Source organism: Arvicanthis niloticus, chromosome 1, assembly GCF_011762505.2.
Source record: "Arvicanthis niloticus isolate mArvNil1 chromosome 1, mArvNil1.pat.X, whole genome shotgun sequence".
Lineage (NCBI taxonomy): Eukaryota > Metazoa > Chordata > Mammalia > Rodentia > Muridae > Arvicanthis > Arvicanthis niloticus.
Window position 1 is genome coordinate 145,421,849 of NC_047658.1, and position 21,233 is coordinate 145,443,081.

Genomic DNA, 21,233 nt, shown 5'->3' on the forward strand with positions numbered 1-21,233 from the left:
CCATGAATATTGGCTTTGATGTTTCTGGGGTCAAAAGAAGCAAATAGCTTCATTTCGAAAGAAGGCTGGTTAACTCGCGAATGCACCACATAGAAGTGCTTGAACCACTAGATCCTTCCCAGACCTGTGTGCCATCAGCCCCTTGACACAGGATACGTCTATCTGTGCAAGATGGACCTTTTCATTTAGAGTATATCTGTATGGTACCAAAACCACTGCTAAGTGAGTCCATAGAGCTAAATATATAACCCAAATTTTAAAATTGTGCTTCGAGCCATCATTTTGGTAACATGTAGCCAGTGTCTCACTCTTGTGGATACAGGCAATAGCTGGATATCCTCACACAAAGCCCTGAAGGGAAGCATTTGGTTCTTTCTTGCTGACACCTGGTAACTCATTTTCAGACAATATTCTGGAAGACAGACCTGAGAACAAATCATGTGCTGACAAGCTTCAGTTTGAGTACAATGAAGAAGTCCCCAAGAGAATAAAGAAAGCAGACAACTCCTCTGGCAATAAGGGAAAGGTAGGGTGTCACTTTTCTTTCTTTAAAAGATTTTATTTATTTAATGTATCTGAGTACATCACTGCTGTCCTCAGACACACCAGAAGAGGGCATCAGATCCCATTATAGATGGTTGTGAGCCACCATCTGGTTTCTGGGGATTGAACTCAGGACCTCTGGAAGAGCAGTCAGTGCTCTTAACCACTGAGCCACTGTGATCTCACTGTATTGTCAGAGGATCAAGGACAGGCTTTCATGGAAGATGCTCGTTAAGAGTGAATATTTGCCCAAGTGTACAGAAGCAGGACACTCCATCCAAGAGGACAGCATAAAAGTCATTCACACCAAGAAGATGAAAGGAAGCCAGATTATGAAGTGTTAGTAAGAACACAGAGACCTGAAAGACACATGAGATACCCAGATCTCACCCCCAGGTGCCTCACAGCCTGTAGACACTGAGGAAATCTGTTCAGTGTCAAATTTTTGAAGCAAAGCATATAGATCATCAATGCTCTATTTATTCAACAAATGTGTATAGACTCTCCATGTGAAAAATAATGCATTCGGGCCTAAGAAACATGAAGGATGAATTAGACACAGTCTTTTTCCTCACAAAGGTGCTGAGATATGAGTGTGAAGAAATACTTAGTGAGGAGAAGCATGCTGGCAGTGTGGAAGAGGTATACAGAACGTGCTTTGGGGATTCAGAGTGAGGGGACTCCACCTTCTGGTAAAATGGTGTCATTTTCCTTGAAAGGTGTATGACATGGAACTGGGAGAGGAGTTTTACCTTCCTCAGAACAAAAAAGAAAGCAGGCAGATTGCACCAGAGCTCTCTGACCTCGTCATCTACTGCCAGGCAGTAAAATTTCCAGGTAAGAGGAGTCAATATCATCTCTAACATTTAAAGTTTCCAAAGGATAAAAGTGTGCTATTTGTCTAATGGGGTGTTTTGAATCCTCCAAAATAACCTAACTGTGTCACTAAAACAAATAATTTCCATGGATGATCACTGACTTTTCATAATAATTCTCCAAGGTTAGTGAATTTCCACTTGTATTTTTAAAATTTTGTTTGTTTGTTTGTTAACTTGTTTGTTTTTATTGCGTGGGCGTTTTGTCTGTGTGGATATATGTGCATCATGTGTGTGTGTGTGTGGTGATTTCAGACATCAGAAGAGGGCATTGGATCCCTTGGAACCGGAGTTATGGACAACTGTGAGCCACCATGTGGGTGCTGGGAACTGAACTCAGGTCTTCTTCAAGAAAAGCAAGTTCTCTACACTGGTGAGCCATCTTTCCAGATCCCGCTCATCCATTCTTAAATAAAACAAATTCTGAAGCACATCAAGTAATTTCTCCAAGATGTAAGAGCCTTATATATAAATATAATATATATATAAATATAATATATATATAAATATAATATATATAAATATATATAAAATAGCCTTATTTGAAAACTTCAGAAATTGACTCGAGCAAAGAAAGCTATTTGGTTGCTGGTGTACTTAAAAAAAAAAAAAAACTGTAGCATTCAGATGCCCAGTCTCCAGTACAGTCCAGTTCAGGCACATGCCTTTCCTCTCTCAGTCATTCTCTTGCCAGCCATTGTGTTGGGAGGCAGCTGTAGCAAGCCACCATCAGAGACTTCCAGACTCAGGTTCAACCTGCGATTTCTTCAGAACCTCCAGCAGAAGTGATGCTGTTTCTCACTGACTTATTTTCCCAAACCTTAACCAACCCCTCTAACTGGAGGGCTGCAGTATTCTGAATGTCCAGTGCTGGGAGGATCTCCACACGTTCAAGGACAGCCTGGACTATATAGTCCCATTCCTTTTGTTGTTGTTGTTGTTGTTTTGGTGTTTTTGTTTTTGTTTTGTTTTGTTTTGTTTTGTTTTGTTTTGTTTTGTTTTGTTTTTTGAGACAGGGTTTCTCTGTGTAACCCTGGCTGTCCTGGAACTCACTCTGTAGACCAGGCTGGCCTCGAACTCAGAAATCCGCCTGCCTCTGCCTCCCAAGTGCTGGGATTAAAGGCATGCGCCACCACTGCCCGGCCATAGTCCCATTCCTGAGCTGTGTGCTTGAGGCTTTTCCCAAACCATAAGAATAGGAATTGTGGGAGGGGAGAAAGTTTTTCCACTTTGTCATTTCTGGAAACACAATGGACTTAATGTGGTGAAAAAATTATTCAGTTCATTTAGTAAATGATAGGTCTGTGAATCTGAAGCCTGTCTGTCCTGTCTCCAAAGTCCCTCCCTGAACTGCATCGACTCTGCCTTTCTCATCAGGATGAGTTCAACTCAACTGTGTGACCCATGAATGGGAACTAAGAGAGGAAAAAAGGATAAATAAAAAGATAGAAGTCAGAAAAATTAATCTTCTCAGACAAATAAACAAAACAGAAAGACCTCTTGTGCCCAGGATTTCTGAGGAGGGGAAGGAGCTTAGGTTGGAGGATCCTTCTGAATGTCGATTAAAAAGGCATATAAAGCTGGCCTGGACAGAGGAGTCAGGATGCCAAGCCCCGTCTTCTTGAGATGTGCTAAGCTCCAGCCCTGGCAAACAACACTTCTCGAACTGCTCCTGGCAAAGAGGACAGAGATAGTCAGCTACTATTTTATATAATACTGGAGATTTAGGTTTTAAAATAATAGTGGGCATTTTACACGCCATGTGAAAAAAATCATAGAATTTTCTTAATTTTAAGTTTTCTTCCAGAAACCATAAAACTTTTGGCAGCTGCTACTGCTCTTCTGCTAGTTAATCCTGCTGAATAGGATATAAATGAATATGCAGCAAATATTTCAAAAACATACAGGAAGGTAACACTTAGATTTAGTGGTTAGAGACAGCTCGGCAGTTAAGAGCACTTGCTGCTCTTGCACAGGGCCCGGGTTTGGTTCCCAGAACCCACATTAGATAGCTCACAACCACTTCTAGCTTCAGGTCTAGGAGATCCAATGCCCTCTGTCTGCATCTTTGAGTACCAGATATTCATATATTGTACATACACACAAGTAGGCAAACATACATATGTGTAAATTTTTAAGCTTTTTAGTTTCACAGGACATGATTTATGCCACATAGTAAGTTCACCATGGTCATATTTAACTAATACCTAGTGATGCTTATTTCATTATAAAGAAGAAAGTTAACCTGTCGGCATCAGATCAAGTGTGGGGACCATATTGGTCAAGAATAACACAAGCCTATAATCCCAGCACTCAGGTAGTAGAGCCAAGAGATATGCCACTAGTTTGAAGCCAATATGGTCTAATATAATGAAGTCCAAGCCAGCCTGGACTATTGAGTTAGACCCTGTCTCAAAAAAGAAAATCATTGTTTCACATTTCATTCCTTATAAATACACTATAAAAACAAAAACCATTCAACTGGCTTTGCCTTTTCTCAAGGATTGAATAAGCTGGAAGCACAAATTCCCAGAGATATTTCACGTCAGTGGGAAAGATAAAGTTATACCAAATAGAGACTTGTGACAGAGTTGATGGCCACTTGGCCCAACCCCTGACTTGAAGTGCAGGATACATATGTAGTTGTTCTGTTTTCTGTTTGTTTTGGTTTTTAGTCTCTTGATTAGTTGTGTAGCTTTGGATGTCCTAGAACTATATAGACCAGGCTGGCCACAAATGCACAGAGATCCACCTATCTCTAATGTGTGCACCACCACACACACCTGGCTATTATTTCTAGTATATTGTTTTAAAACATTTACAAAACACATCTTTTTTAAAACAGATTTTTATCTATCTATCTATCTATCTATCTATCTATCTATCTATCTATCTTCTATCTACCTATCTACCTACCTACCTATCTACCTACCTATCTATCCACCTACCTACCTATCTATCTGGTTTTTCAAGGCAAGAGTCTTTTTGTGTAACCTTGGCTGTCTTGGAACAAATCCTAGTGCTGGGATTAAAGACTTGTGCCACCACCCCTGGCTTTTAAGAATTTATTTTTAGTTAGGGCTCTGTGTGTGTGTGTGTGTGTGTGTGTGTGTGTGTGTGTGTGTGTGTGTATGAGAGAGAGAGAGAGAGAGAGAGAGAGAGAGAGAGAGAGAGAGAGAGAGAGAGATGTTCTAGGAGATGAGAGCTACAAGCTATTGTGAGCCATCTGATATGGGCACTGGGAACCGAACTCAGGTCCTCCACAAGTGCAGTAAGTGCCCTTGACCACTGAGCCATCCCTCTGACCCAACACAGCACACACTCTTTACATGCTGTTTCTTAGCAATTGAAGTTTCTCTTCAATTGCTATAATTTAATATAAGTCTGTCTATAATTTAATGTTCTTTCTCAGAATAACTAAAAGTATTTCCTTGGAGTCACTTTACAACACCTTCTAAAAATTAACTTATTATAATTTTTAGTGTACATGAAGAAAATAAAAGATGGTGTTACCATTTGGTTTTGTGTTGGATAAATTAGTAAGTTACATTATCAGTTTTAGTGAATCTCACCTTTCAGCATTATCTAGTTCAGTCCCAGAAGCACAAGCCTATAGTTCAGCTGCTTCAGAGGCTGAGACAGGATTGTGCTTTTGAAGCTTGTCCACAGAATGATTTTAAGGCCATCCTGGCCAATTTAACGTGACTTTTTCTCAAACTTACAAAAAAGGCGGGGGGGGGGGGAGGTATTAGAAAGTTTACTAACTTTCTTGGCATTTGTAAATACTCAAGGTTGAATTCCCTGTACTAAAACATCAAAACATGCACACAGACACACACATACACACACACACACACCTAACAAACAAAGAAAACAACAAACCACCTAAAACCTGAAGAATATAGAATGATGACCCAAGGCCCATCATGTTAAAGTAACTTTTGCACAGTTGTGAACCTATTCAGTGGCCCATGTCTCAGTTCCCAGGGCTGTGCTGTGTTCTTTCTTAGGATCAGGGAAATAATGCAAGAAATAATGCTCTTCCTGTTTATATCTGCTATAGGATTTATGTCTCAGTTACATTTAACCCTTACATCTCCATGGCGTTTCCTTTTTCTTCTAATAGGAAAAGGTGATTAGTATTCTCTCATGTTACCCACCTTAGTGTTTGGATATTTCCCAGCAAGTGTTCCTGTATGCCCAATTCTTATCAGACATACACTGTGGTCTTTAGCATTGCCTGACCTTTGCTCAGACAGAATATACTCAGTCTGAGGATGCAGCTCAGTAGTTGAGTATTTGAAGGAATGCATAAGGCCCTGGACCAATCCCCGGTGATATAGGAATAGGTAAGAATATTCTAATCCTCCTAATCCCCTTTACTATGTTCCAAACTCCAAAGCCATGAGTCTTTATAAAGAATCCGAGAGTCTCCAGTCCTCCATTGTATCTTCTTTTGCAGGCCCCTGTGCATTTATAGATGTGTGTTTATGTTCCTTTTTCTGGAGGCAGATATCCCCTGCACTTACCGTGTGTGTGTGTGTGTGTGTGTGTGTGTGTGTGTGTGTGTGTGTGTGTGTGTATTAATCCTTTCTTGGAATGTGCAGTTTTTTCCATTTAAAAAATCTTTAATGGATGTATATGGGTATTTTACCTGCATGTATGTTGTCTGTGTACCATGTACAGGCAGAGCTCTTGGAGACCAGAAGTGGAGCATGGTATTTCTCTGGCCTTCTTTTGGTCTCCAGTGACATAGCCTACACATGGTATGCAGACAAACATACATGCAGGCAAAATACCCATAAAGATTTTTTTTAGATGAAAGGTGCTCCACATCCCAAGAAAGACTCTATATGGGAAATATTGGGTAGCAAAGTCACTGAGCAAGCTTTATTTTATCTGTGACTTTGGCCAACTCCAATCCACACTCTGAGCCTTAGTTTTTTGAAGCCATCATCTATGCCCCTTCCCTATTGAAAACGGATTGTTTTCTCATACAATATATCCTGGTTACTGTTTCCCTTTCCTCTAGTCCTCCCAGCTCCTGCCAACATCCCCTCCCATCCAGATCCACTCCCTTTCTGTCTCTCATTAGAAAAGACCAGGCTTCTAAGAGATAGAAACAGAATGTAACACAATAAAATATAGTATGGTAAAGCAAAACAAAAAAAATCACATCAAAGTTGAACAGGGAAAACCAAAAGAATGAAAAGAGAAGGCACAAGAGTCAGAGTCCCACTTGTTCACATACTCAAGAGTCCCATAAAAACACTAAACTGGAAGCTGTAATATATACACAGAGGACCTGGCATGGACCTGTGCAAGCCCTGTGCTTGGTGCTTCAGTCTCTGTGGGTGCAGATGGCCTTGTTCTCCTGGTGCCCTTCATCCCCTCTGGCTTTTACACTCCTCCTGCCTCCTCTTCCACAGGTTTCTCTGAGCTCTGTTCCAAAGTCTCTCTGTGTGTAATGTCTGTCTGTGGGTCTGTATTTGTCCCCATCTGCTGCAGAAGGAGGCCTCTCTGGTGATGGCTGAATTAGACACCATAGCAGACCATCATAAGGAGTCATTTCATCACTACTTTTTTTTTTTTAATAGGACCAATAGTATTTGGCTTGTCCTTGTCCTTGAGCTATCTAGTCTCTGGTTCTTGGTCAGCCCAGCAGTGTCAGATGTGCTCATTTGTGATTTTAAACACATCTCTGTCCTTTCTCTGCCAATGTTCTTATAAGGGTTACCATTTTCAGAAGAAGACCTCCCAAACTGCTGCAGCCCCAATGAGTTATTCTCCAATGGAACAACTCTAGACAATAGTGGTGATGGCCTCCCAGGAGCCTTTAAGTCACTCTTCTCAAACTGGAGCTGGGTCTGTGTGGTTGGTGTGCATTCATTCTCTCATTCAGCAAATATGTACTAAATTCCTGCTATGCACTGTGCACTGTGCCTGGCATAAAGGATGAGGGACTGAATGGACCAGGAGTGAGAAAGAAAAGCCACAAAAACATCATCATCATTATATATTTTCCATTGACCCCTCAGACTAATCCTAGGAGTAAGCTCCTTTAATTACATCTACTTTTTAGATAAGAAAAAAAGCAGAAGGTTTGATCAAAGATCACGTCAGAAGAATTTTTTTAATCATTTCTTTAATTTTTTGAGATTATATCATTTTTTCTTCCCATTTTTTCCCTCCAAACTCTCCCACATACCCCTTCTTTCTCTTTCAAACTCGTGGCCTGTTTTTTTCATATATATTATTTTAAAAAATTTATTGTTAATATTTTCATGTATATATATAACAATTTTCATTAATTGTTTTTAAAGATTTATTTATTTAATGTATATGAGTACACTGTAGCTGTCTTCAGACACACAGAAGAGGGTATTAGATCTCATTACAGATGGCTGTAAGCCTCCATGTGGTTGCTGGGGATTGAACTCTGGACCTCTGGAAGATCAGTCAGTGCTCTTAACCACAGAGCCATCTCTCCAGCCCTCATTAATTGTTTATATAGATTCCTTAATGCATAGTACAGCCTGCTGAGTCTTTATGTTGTTACTTGCATACAATATACATTGTATATGAGAGCTGCCCATTTGGTATTAGGCAACCAGTTGGTGTGCTCTTCCCTGAGAATGGCTATTTCTCCCCCTCTCTCAGCGTTTCTTACTTTACCATTACAGAAAACCACAGCCAATCGGAATGCAGAGTTGTGGAGCCCAATCCCAAAGGATACATTTACAAAACAACTCCTGTACCTAAGGCTAGAGAACATTGGGGAGGAACAACAGAAAGAGTGTAACAGCCAGAGGATCAGGGAATTTGCTGTGAGATTGTTTCCTAGGAATGTCAGGAGCTATACCCATAAACACTAGCTGAACAACAACCATAATAGACATGCTAGTGTGGATGGTGAAAGTCCACGAGGCTTCAACACAGAATGCCAGAAGACTTAGAATATGGATAATACTATGCCCAGGCTCATAATGATTTTTTTCATCTCCCCAAGTTGAGTCATTAGCCTCTAGGAAATAAATATTAACTTCAGCATATTCTGTATGTGCAATTTTAAAACTCAGGCTCACAGTTCACTAGAAATGTGTGTGTGTGTGTGTGTGTGTGTGTGTGTGTGTGTGTGTGTATGTGTATGTGTGTGTTGTTCTGTAATTTGGAGATTATCCTTTAATAGCTATGCAATGTTTGTTGCATTTGTCTAGAGAGTATATAAACTTAGGTATAATTGCCTACAATACTATTATCAACCATGTTAAAGTGTAATGGGTCTTCTGTGCTGTGTAACAAGGAAATGGTAGGACTTCACTATAAACATTGATGAGGATGGAAAATGTTGAGCTCTCTTGCCTGTAGCTTTTGGCTTATTTATTTTCATTTTATGAGAACAGGCCTGTCAACTCTAAATTCATCTGGCTCTAGCAGAGGGAAAGAAAGGAAAAGCAGGAAGTCCATTTTTGGCAACAATCCTGGCAGAATGAGCCCAGGGGAGACAGCGTCATTTAACAGAACATCTGGAAAAAGTAACGTTACCTTCTCTCAGTATCTTTGCTTGGTCCTGCATGCTAGATGACTCAGATATTTTGCTGTCTAGCCACTTCCTTTGCATTTTGAAATCCCCCTTTATTTTCATAGATGTTTACACTACCCAAGTACAACATAAATATTTTTCAATTGTTAATTTATTCTTTGAACTCACTGCAAATAGCATTTTTACTGACGATGTTCTCACATTGTTTGCCTCAAAAGCAAAATTGGAAGCACCTTCGACTGTTCTAGCAGTTTCTGGAACAGCGTCCTGAATCTACAGGATACATCATTTTACTTATAATTACTTCTCACTGTAAAAGTAATAAATTCTCCCAGTTAAAAGTCCAGCTGATGCACAAGATGAATACAGTTCCTTTCCATTCTCAGTGTCCTGTTGTTGTTTCTCAAAATGGACCACTGGGGAATTCACTGTAATGTGTTCAAGGAAAAGAAATTACTTCAAAGAAAATCCAGATGGGATGTAATCAAACACAGGAGCTCTTGGTTGTCACACAGCAGACTGTTCATTTGTCTGCCTTATCCTCCTGCATGCCTGTGTTATATTCCTTTGTATGGATAGCTATTTAACCACTTAGTCACTGATAGAATATATGGGGTTTTGTTTCTTGTTGTGGGTTGTATACAGACTTTGTATTTGTAAAGATTACCCACAGGGCAATGAAGGGCTTATAGACATCCAATTTAAATTGGGGTTACTATCCTCATGTTATTACTTAGCTTAGTTTTGGTGCTGGTGGTTGAATCCAAAATCTTGTACCTAGTGGACATGTACCCTACCACTGAGCCACACCCCAGCCTGCTACCCTCATTTTAAAACTCAATAGCCACCATGTTTCAAGGTAGCAAACTAACTCACAAGTCACGTTCAGGATATATTTGGCTCTGTTGCAACTGTGTATCTGATGTGCAGTTGAGAATGATCTTTTAATACGTCTGAAGTTTTGACATTAATCAGAGGCTGATCTTTTGCCGGGTTTAGGTTCCTGTGAAGGAGTTCGACAAACCTGGGAGGAATCTTCTCCACTCAGCCCAAGCACTTCTCTCAGCGCTATCATTAGAACTCCTAAATGCTATCATATCTCGTCACTGAATGAAAATGCTGCCAAACGTCTGTGTCGCAGGTATTCTCAGAAACTGATCCAGCACACTGCTTGTCAGCTGCTGAGGACTTACCCCGCAGCAACCAGAATCGACTCCTCCAATCCCAACCCCCTCATGTTCTGGCTCCATGGGATACAGCTTGTAGCTCTAAACTACCAGACGGATGGTAAGGAGCCTGCGTCCTCAACTCTCACTGTATCTTGCCATGTGCAGTAAATGCAGTTCCGTGAACACTTGTTTTCTTGGGATAGAGAGGGGCTGGGGGAGAGTCCAGGCAGGGATATACATATGTGGGGGTCTGGAGGGTGAGAACATAGGACAGAAAAGAAAGAAGCTCGCAGGAATTGTTCCCCTGATGTTTTGTAGTGATAGAAAGGAAAGGTGGATAACGACTCTCTTAAGGGCACTTGTGAAACACAAACTGCTCTTGATCAAAGTCTATCCAGCAGTATTTTAAAGCTCTATGGAGCCAGGAATTTACAAGCTTTACTTATTAACTGCATCTTCTTGCAAGTCAGAAAGTAGCAGCCAGTGACTAGGGTGTCACTGTGCCTCCCTTCAACTCCAGCGCTCCAGAGATGGAAGGAAGAGGCTGCCAAGTCCAAGGTCAACTCGGGCTACATAGAGAGCTCATCTCAAAGGGGAAAAAGTAGTGGTGTTAGTTTAAATGCTATTCAGATGCACCATTTGCCCAAGGCTGCAGAGTGTCTTATGGTAATAAGTTCAGGTTCTCTGGAAGTTTGGGGAATAAGGCATTTGTTTCCACATACCTTTGAAAATGAGGGATGTTTCCTAGAAGCTCATACAAAGTCTTGTCTTTCCCTTGAACAGCAGAGGAGCCAGTAGCCATTTATCTCACATGATCTGTATCTGAACCTGTGCCAAATGGTAAACCACTGTGTGCCCTGCCTCCAGCTGAGATCAGACCACAGCTCTTAGCTCTGGGACAGCGAGGTGCCTGGCACTGGTATCAATGGCAGCTGACACTAAACACACCTGCTCATCGATATCTTCCATGCTTTGTGTTTTTAGCTGAGATTGCCTAAGAACGGTATAGATGGGAAGGCAGCCTATAGAGCTCCCATCCCAGAAGGAAGCACTGAGCGAATGTGAACTCTCCTTAAGGGTGTTTGATAAGCTATTAACAACAGTATGATTTAGACTCACAAATGGAAATAACGGCAAAATACTTTTAGAGTTGTAAAACTTTTCTTTTCCATTGCTTTTCGATCTTTCACAAGTGACCTGTGGCTTCACCTCCCTGGCTCTCTCTGTATCGCTGAGTCCAAGGCTTCCTGGACTGTAATAACTAGCACAGTGGTTTTCTCAAGGAAATATAAGAATGCTTGGCTTGGGATGTGCCCTGTTCCTGAAGTGCCAGGACTGGTGCAGACACGCTGGCTCCACCGATGGCAACCGGTGGCCTAGCTGAGGGGAATAGAAGAAGTTACCACTCCTGAGCCTACTCCACAGTCCACAATGCAAACTGAGCTTCAGAGTGCCTTCCAGCCACCCCTGCAGTCTTTAGTCTCCCCTGATCAGGCTGGGAGCACCTGTTGGAGCTACCTCACTCAAGGGAGGCAGATGGCTGTTGTGTGGATCATCTGCAAGGTTCTCTGCATAGCCTTGCCACCCAGAAAGAGTGTTATCATCTAATCTCTCTCAGTTCTACTCATCGAGTCTTAAACATCCACCCTTGCTGCACAAGGCACAAGCTTCCTGCAGAGCCGGTGTTTCTGTCTGTAAGACTGGCCTTCGTTTATGCAATTGTGGCTGAAGCTTTCCTGAAGACTTTTCACACAGTAGATAATCAATAAGTACATGTTGCCTTGAGCTGAGGCAGATTGTCCTGATTGACCTCACCGAAGTGTGAACCTATGATTCTTGATTTTTTTTTCCGGGTCTAGATCTTTTACTTTTCACACTGGCACATTAGTGAGAGGGTACAGTTAATCAAAGCAGGGAAGGCACAGCAGGAGAATCGGAGGTCAGCTAGTCACAATGCATCCGCAGTCAGGAATCAGAGAAGGGGCACGGAATGGACCTAGGCTGTAAGATCTGAAGGCCCATCCCATTGATCCCCTTCTTCCAACAAAGCTCTACCTCCTGAAGCTTCCACAGCCTTCCCAAACACTTCCCACAGTGTTTAAACACATGAGCCTCCAGGAAACATTTCACATTCAAACCATAAGAAGATATCTTCCGGTGCTTCTCTGTGACTTGAGAATCCAAACAGACAGATAAGCAATCAATATCAAAATAACCATTTTTCTGTTGTTCAAAGTAATTTCTAGGTTAAGAAGTTCTTGATTTTCTAAGACCTTTCCTAGTGTCTTGCTAGCATCCTTATCTCACAGGACTCATCTGCCTTGCCATTTTGTAGATGTCAGAGGACCTTGGTGCCTCCCAGGGGTGTCTGTGGAACTAGGACCATCTATAGTCTATTTTCAAGCTTCCAGCTGACTTGTAAACTCCAAGAAGTGATCAGCAGGTCCATGCTCAATAACAGTGACCACTGAGCCTGTGGACCTGAAGCTGATATGCAAAGCTATGGTTACCATCGGCAACAGCCCATCTGAGTTCTTTCTGTAGGTCAGAATGAATCTTGCTTTATATACAGAACTCACAAGAATGTAAGCATTACATCCCCAGTCAGGAAAAAAAGCTGCTTTATTATGCCTTATTGGATTAAAGTTGCAGTTTTCAGTGTGATTTTTTTTTCAAGATCCTAAATACAAGGCTAACTATTATTGAGTGTGGTATCTGCCTACCATAGTGTTTTAAGTGATTAGGAGACCATGTAGGTAAATGGTATGTCTGATCTATTCTAGTATGCATTGATTCAGACAGACCAATCAGGATGTGCTGGTTTATGTCCTTCCTTTGATTCAGGTACAAACGGGTTTCCAAACTGTAGCTGTAGCAGCAGGTGACCACTGGAACGCCCCTTGAAGACAGCGGAGGACTATATTTGAGCCTCTTTTTATTTTGAACTGAACAGCTTCACAGTTTTACATATTGGAGTACCAAATGGGATCTTAGCTAAGAAAAGATGCTTTAAAGATGTTAATAGCTAATAGTTGCATACTTGGAGACAGAGACAGGCAGATAGATCCCCCTGCATTGTGAGGCAGAAGCAGGCCAGTCTCTGTGTGTTTAAGGCCAGCATAGTCTATGTAGCAAGTTTCAGGCCCCTGAGATACACAGTGGGACCTGGTCTTTAAAAAAAAAAAAAAAAGCATTAAAAAGCAATTAGGTTAGACACAGTGCAAAGAATGTCTGACCCCAAACTTGAGTGAAGTTGACACCTTTAAATGTAAGGCACTTATTACTGTTGTAAGGATGCTGGTTGATCATCCCTTATCTAAAATGCTTAAGACTAGAAGTGTTTGTGGATGTGAAGTTTTGCTGTTTAGTTAGTTGGTTATTTTCAGATTTCAAATTTTTGGAATATTTGTAGAACTATATTCATAGACTCTTTTGAGCACAACCCATCATGAGGTCAGACAGGGATTTTCACATTGTGGTGGTGTATCAATGCTCACAACGTATTGGATTTTGGATTTTAAGATTAGGGATGCTGTTTTCAAATTGGGGGTAAAACCCATTTGATGTTTAACCATCTCAATCGAGCTTGATGGCTTCACTCAGTCATCCTAGCTGTGTCTGTTTCACGTCACAGAGTGGCCAGGGGAGGAACAGCACATGCTCTGTGAGTCAGTCACATGAGAACTGGAAGGAACCTGAGTTCAACAGAGGAGACGAAAGCCCAAGGAGCTTGATGTGCCTAATACGTCTTCTCCAGGAATCCCTGAACATACACTTGGCCAACTCCAGACACATGGGAAATTTCTTATACACAGATACAAGAGTAGGGGCCAAGTCTTTGTTGTTCAAAGGCACTTAGCACACTTTGCCTTGATGTTGGTTCCTGTGGCAAAGTTCATTCAGCACATGGAAGGAATCTGCAAGAAGGAACATTAGTCAGGTGTGTCTCATAAACCTTTTGCTCTTTTGGGCAACATTTCTGCAGATTGAGCCATCCAATGAGCACGTGAGGGTGGAAGAGTCCAGAAACTGCACACACAGTCACTCATCAAAAAATGTGCCAAATAAAATTTGGCGACAAAGCACTCAAAGCTTTTGTGAGGGTTTCTAAAGTTTATGGTGGAGGAGCCTGTGGACATGATGTGAATCATATGTGGTGACTTTTGTTCATATTTAGCTATAACAAAAAAGAAGTAAAAATAATTATGGGCCGAAATTAAGATTTCAAGGAAGTGCTGTTTTTCTTCCTTGCATCGTTAAGATTTTATCTTACCTTTGAAATAGCAAGAATTGGCTATAAAATGGTGTGCATGATTTGGTATTTGTAGATGAAAAAGAAACAAAACGACTCTTTCCCAAGATAATGATTTTGTTCCAAACTTCAGGATAACATGAGGTATTGTAGCCAAGGTTTCTGTTAGATGTAGTGAAGTTTTACATGCAGAAGTTCTGAAGAGGCAGACCTAGCTTAGAGTTGGAACATGGGGCATGTTCATTGATGTGAGCAAAGTGGTTTTTGGTGGTGGTGGTGATGGTAGTGGTGATGATGGTGGTGGGTGGTTTGTTTGCTTTGTTTTGTTTTTGTTTTATCTGCTGTACCTCTCTTATTCCTAATACAACCTGGCATATGGTTCACATTCATCAGTCTGTGGAGCGTGGCTCAGTTAGGGTTTCTATTGCTGTGCTAAAATACCTGACCAAAAGCAGATAGCAGAGGAAAGGGATTACATCAGCTTACAACTCCGGTCTCACTCCTTACTGAGAGAAGTCGGGACAAGAACTCAAGTCAAAAACTGAAGCAGAAGCAATAGAGGAACACTGCTTACTGACATGCTTTCCCAGGCTTGCTCAGTCAGCTTTCTTACACAACTCAGAACCACCTGCTCAGAGGTCCCACAGAGGCCTGGGCCCTCCTACATCAATCACTTATCAAGAAAATGCCCTGCAGAGCTGCCTCCAGGCAATCTGAGGGAGACATTTTCTCAACTGAAGTTCCTCTCCCCAAACAACTCTAGCTTCTGTCGGGTTGACAAAAACTGGCTAGCACAGAGTGAAGGGCTGTTTGTCTCTTCTTCATGAAATAATGTGTAATCTTGGCTTTGTTTGTTCTGCAGATCTTCCTTTACATTTAAACGCTGCCATGTTTGAGGCAAATGGCGGATGTGGTTATGTTTTGAAGCCCCCTGTCCTGTGGGATAAAAGCTGTCCTATGTACCAGAAGTTTTCTCCACTGGAAAGAGACCTAGACACCATGGATCCTGCTATCTATTCTTTAACTGTGAGTACACCCCTGTGGTCCGGGGATGAGAATGAATCTGCGTGTTTCAAATCACGCAGGTTTAGTTCTTGCAATAATTTCATATTTCCAAGAAAGCAGTGGCTGAGGTTAGGTATGCTGTCACAGACTCTGTGTTTCTGAGCCAGGCAGGTGGAGTTATGAGATTCCTGCCCTATCTCATAAACTAATAATGGTCATTTTGTCTTCTGGGATACCCAAAATCATAATGTTGTCCCCATAAATGTCGAGCTCCTTCCTAGGTCAGACAGACTGGCATCAGTGTATACACACAATGAGACATATTTCCTGCTTCCAGTCTAACCTTGTGCTTCCAATTACTTAAATCATCACTGAGTTATTGGCAAAACTCTACAAATTGCTGCCTAAAGTAGAAAACTTCAGGCTGTTGGTCACCTCTGCTTCCTTCTTCATTTGCTCCCCTTAGCTAACAGAGGAAACAGATCAGGGCAGGAGATAGGAGAGGGCAATGAACAGGAGTCAGTTCATTTTTTTTCAGCTTTAAATCTCATTTTTCTCTTCCCAAAGGAAGCATCCTCGTGGCGATCCAAGTCCCTGGGGTAACTGTTCAAACATTCTCTCATCACCCAAGTTGGTGGGTGATCTTTCACTCTAAGCTAGGAGAGCAGTTGCCTCTTTTGTAACAGACCATTTTAGCAAGAGTAGACTTGTTTTATCCATTTATAGAAGGCTAGTGTTAAATCACAAGAAAACACCAAAACCAGCTAACTGGGGTGCCTGTTAACATGTCAAAGCAGATTCTGTCTGCCAGCCTCTCTCAATATTGCCCAGTACCTGTTACAAGTTTTCCTGGCTGCCATATCTTGCCCCCTGCCCAGGGCTGGACTTCCCTTCATCCAGCTTCTCTGATTCTTATATAACCCAGCCATTTTGTCTGCAGATCCTTTTGCCTTATTTTGCCTCTTGGCCATGGCTCTTGGTTCCAGTTCTCATGGTCTCTTGGCTTCTGGCTTTCCCCTTTGCCCTACCTGGTTTAGTCTGTCAGTCATGTTCAGCCTGGCCCATTCCAGATGCCTCTGGCTGTACCTTCCCTCACGTCTATAATAAACGTTCTCCTCAACCCACACCCAGGAGTGTCAGGTCCTCATTTTGTATTTTTTCATCGAGCTATGAATTAATTTCTGTTAATAGTGTTCCATGGCTTCTTCCAAAACTATTGAAGAAGATTTTGTAGTTGTAAACTATAATCCTGTGGCACTTAAAATAGAATATAAATAGCCAACTCGTGTTTATGGGGAGTAGGATCTTCTCTTGTGATCTGTAAGAAATTCAGCTTTGTTCCAGTGCTTCTTTTTTATAATATTTCAGATTTTGACCCTTGAGAGGCTCAGTTCAAGTGAATGCTGTAAGCAAAATAGGGTTTTCAAGTGGTTCTAGCTGCATGATTACCTGAGTTAACACCTTGGATTTGCATAAGTGTTTTATTAACCACTCACCTCATCCATTGTAGCATTCTCTGTGGCCAGAGGCTAAGAGAACCAGTCTCTTTGCTTTTCTTTCATTTCTGTGACCTTGATCATTTGTCTTCCCCTTCAGATCATCTCTGGCCAGAATGTGTGCCCTAGTAACAGCACCGGAAGTCCATGCATTGAAGTTGACGTCTTGGGCATGCCCCTGGACAGCTGCCATTTCCGCACAAAACCCATCCATCGAAACACTCTGAACCCCATGTGGAATGAGCAGTTTCTCTTCCGGGTTCACTTTGAAGATCTTGTATTCCTTCGTTTCGCAGTTGTGGAGAACAACAGCTCGGCGATAACAGCTCAGAGAATCATTCCACTCAGAGCTTTAAAACGAGGTAAAAGTCGCAAACAGTATCTGCAGTGCCGGGGGCGGGGGAATTTTAAAGCAAAAAAAATGAAGCAAGGAGATAAAAAACGAAGGGAGGGAGAGCTGGGGTGCAGTAGCAGCTAAGTGAGCCACAGCTGAATGGGAAGCCTAGCAGAACTGGAAAGGTGTGTGTTAGGTGAAAGGCAAAGGCATGCACCATTGGCCTGTGGGTTGGCTTGACTGTGGGCCTCAGGAATTTCAGTTCCTTGTGTTGCCTCACAAATTATGATGTACATAGACCCTCCTGGGGCTCTTGGTAATAATGTATAGACTCTGATTCAGTAGGTCTCAGGTACAGTCTAAGATTCAGCCTTTGAAGTCCTTCCAGTGATACGACTGCTGGGCTACCCTGAGTATCAAGTTATACATACATGTTCCCCACCCTCCCAGCCATACCCAAGCTGATATCCTCTGGGTTCTGCAAACATGTTATACTTTCCCACTTTTTGTTTATTTCCTGTTCTCTTTTTCCTGTGCAAGCATCCCCTGGTCACTATATGTGTTTGGTAGAGTGTCCAGAACAATATAAGACAACCCAATTTATTTTTTCACAGTCTTGAAGAGTAGAAAGCCAAAACCAAGATGTCAGAAGGTTTCATCTCCTCTAAGACCTCGCTCCTTGGTTTGGCTTTCTAAAGTATAGTCACATAATCCTCATTTGCGTGTACATGTCTGGTGCTTCTATCTTTGAAAAATGATTGTATTTATTTATTCCATGTGCATATGTGGGTGGGTGCCTGCGAAGGTCAGAGGACAGCTTAAAGGAGTTAATTCTCTTCTTCTATTACATGGGCCCTGGGGACCAAACTCAGGTTGTCAGGCTTGGTCTGATATGCCTACCCACCATGTTATCTCTTAATCTCCTCTTCTTATGGAGACATTAGTCTTATTGAATTAGGACCCACCCTCATGGCATCACTTTAACCTCATTAGACATTAAAGGAACTACCTCGGCAATCACACTCTCGGGTACTAGGGGGAGTGGGTCTCTATGTATCAATAAGGGTCATAATTCAGGCCATTATAGTTACTAGAGAAGTGTGAGAAAAGACAGAGAAGAGTAAATCAGTTGTTCAAGAGTATCATGCCATTCCCCAGTCTAACCACTTTAGATATACATCTGTCCCAGGCTTTATTTCTCTGGCCATGTATATAACAATGAGATACATACCTAACAAATAGGCTTCTTACTAATTCTAATGTTTTATGGCTTCCTGGTTTTCCATTTTTTTATTGGATATTTTATTTACATTTCAGATGCCATCCCCTTTCCCCATTTCCCCTCCCTAGGAAACCCCTATCCCATGCCCCCTTCTTTTTGTTTTTATACAATTTTTTAAATGTTAACCAACTGCTCAATATCAATCAGAAGTGTAGCCTAATACCCAACCTAGATATATCATCTTTGACTGGTGGAGACATGTGAACATCTGCTTCCATGTCTGTCCCCCCTCTCTCTTTTTCTCTCTCATCACCTGGCTCCTCCTCTTCTTACTCTTCCTCCTCTCCATACTCCTCTTTTTCCTCTCTGTACTCCTCCCACCTTACCTCCTCCTACATATCACCCTTCCTGTTAAAATAAAACTTTTCTCTCAAAATACAGTTAGAGCATAACTGTACCAATTTGTGTCTGTAAGGTGCAAGATACACCTAATACTTTGTTGACTAAGCAGAACCTCTGTCATCTCTCCTAAATAAAAGACTTAGTTCTGAGCCTGGCTTTTTTCCCCCTTGGCTTTAGAATGAATGTCAGCTGAAAACCATCCTCTCAAATCTTTTCTCTCAAAGTAAATAGCAAGGATTGGCTATGAGACTATATGTTTTCAACCCCATCAGAAATCCAGAATGACTGAGTTAACTGAAATTATGGGAGGCACAAAGCATAGCTTCTAAAACTTAGCCAATTTATAGAGACCGCTAAACACCTGGACAGTCCCTATACTACAGAACATTGGAGCATCCGATCTTCAGCCTTCTGGCCCAGGATCATCTGACAGACCTAGTGATGCAGAACTATTAAGGGCTGATTACTCTGTCTTGGCAGATATAATCAGTCAACTATTCTGCAAGTGTGTCCTTTTCTGGACAGTAATTTGTCTGTAGCTGGAAAGAGGCAATTCCTGCCTAGTGGCTGTCTCACCACAATTGGAATAACTCCAAAGATGCTCAATTTCTTCTTAGAATCCAAGACAGGAAGCTGTCAGGAGTAGACAGGTCTCTAATCAAAATGAACATTAATACAGAAATGTTTGTAATGTCAATTCTGTGGATTTCTGATGTTTTGAAAACCAACTATCCATGTAAGGTAATCTGGACTGTTGTCTGTTAACTCCTCTCAACTACTTCTAAAGAAAATATAGAAAATACCCTAACAATAAACTCAAAGCCATGAATTTGCTATAGGCCCTTAACTCACACTCTAACCATCTCAAATAAGTTAAAGAAGTTAAAGAAGGACTGGGTCTAAGCTTTGCATTCCTAAATATGTTATACAGGTGCAATGCCTATGATAGTAACAATATTCATCTCACTTTTATATTAATAAGAAGCTCATACCAATGAAAACCTTAAATTTGAAATCAAAGTAAATTTTGTACCATTTAAGAAATTATAACTTCATCTTAATAACAATTATACATATTTCTACCAGTAGGTTATGGCTATGAAATAAATCCTAGCTAATCCTCACTGTTCCAACAAAACCACTACTTTCCCCTAGAAAGACAGCCCAATATTAACCACTTCAGTACCCAAGCCCAGGGAATAGGGGCGCCAACTCTTCATTAACTTCTTCAAGCTGATTATGGGCATTGAGATATTAGAAGAGGGGCAGGGGGAAGAGTAAATTGACAAGCCTCTGACACTGTGTCTTTACTGCATCCAGATGCAATTCCAGGACAGCAGAGGTTCGGGCAGGTCTGCTCAGCTCGCTTGATGAGTAGATACACCAAGGCTGTGTATTCTGCAATATACAGTTCTCAAAACAAATTTTAGTATCAAGATAATTTTTTATTTGAATTCTGGAATCTAGTCTTCTGGCGGCCTGCCTCTGTCATGTCTAATCCATATAATTCTGGGAGTTTCTATGAGGGTGTGTTCTCACCATCCTCCCATTTTTGACTTCCTGCTCTCAAATTTCCCAACATTAGGGAATCCAAACTTTCAGGCAGCAAGGCCCTCCACTTCCACTGATGCCTAACCTCTTACCCCATCCCCCCCTCCAATTACTATGAGGGTGTGCTCCCACCATCCTCTCATTCCCGCCTCCCTGCTCTTGCAATTCCCCAACACTAGAGAATCCAAACTTTCAAGCACCAAGGCCCTCCACTTCCACTGATGCCTGGCAAGGCCACCCTCAACTAGCTATACAGGTGGAGCCATGAGTCCCTCCCTTTGTGTTCTCAGGTTGGAGATTTTAGAATGGCTACTTCAGCTTGTTTTTTAGGACCATTTGCTTGAAAAATTGTTTTCCAGCCTTTTGCTCTAAGGTAGAGTCTGTCTTTGCACTGAGGTGGGTTTCCTGTATGCAGCAAAATGCTGGGTCCTGTTTATGTATCTAGTCCATTAGCCTATGTCTTTTAATTGGGGAATTGAGTCCATTGATGTTAAGAGATATTAAGGAACAGTGATCATTGCTTCCTGTTATTTTTGTTATTAGAAGTGAAGTTATCTTTGTATGGCTATCTTCTTTTGGATTTGTTGGAAGAGGGTTACTTTCTTGCTCTTTCTAGGGTATAATTTCCCTCCTTGTATTGGAGCTTTCCTGCTAGTATCCTTTGTAGTGCTGGGTTTGTGGAAAGATATTGTGTGAATTTGGTTTTGTCGTGGAATATCTTGGTTTCTCCATCTATGGTAATTGAGAGTTTTGCTGGGTATAGTAGCCTGGGCTGGCATTTGTGTTCTCTTAGGGTCTGTATGACATCTGTCCAGCATCTTCTAGCTTTTATAGTATCTGG

General features: G+C 41.6%; 1 protein-coding gene across 9 annotated transcripts in view; it reads left to right on the forward strand.

The window, feature by feature from the left end:
• The window catches only part of Plce1 (phospholipase C epsilon 1), a 300,715-nt gene that overhangs the window by 264,134 nt on the left and 15,348 nt on the right, over positions 1–21,233 (forward strand). For 4 of the 9 annotated variants that reach the window (XM_076920138.1, XM_076920149.1, XM_076920157.1 and 1 more), the window contains 7 exons: positions 405–526; positions 1,123–1,185; positions 1,263–1,380; positions 8,822–8,953; positions 9,961–10,248; positions 15,245–15,408; positions 16,984–17,245. In XM_076920138.1, coding sequence (XP_076776253.1) covers positions 405–526; positions 1,123–1,185; positions 1,263–1,380; positions 8,822–8,953; positions 9,961–10,248; positions 15,245–15,408; positions 16,984–17,245 — 1,149 coding nt within the window. The remainder of the gene's footprint in view (positions 1–404; positions 527–1,122; positions 1,186–1,262; positions 1,381–8,821; positions 8,954–9,960; positions 10,249–15,244; positions 15,409–16,983; positions 17,246–21,233) is intronic. The other 5 variants (XM_034497211.2, XM_034497226.2, XM_076920200.1 and 2 more) reach the window with 3 other exon arrangements.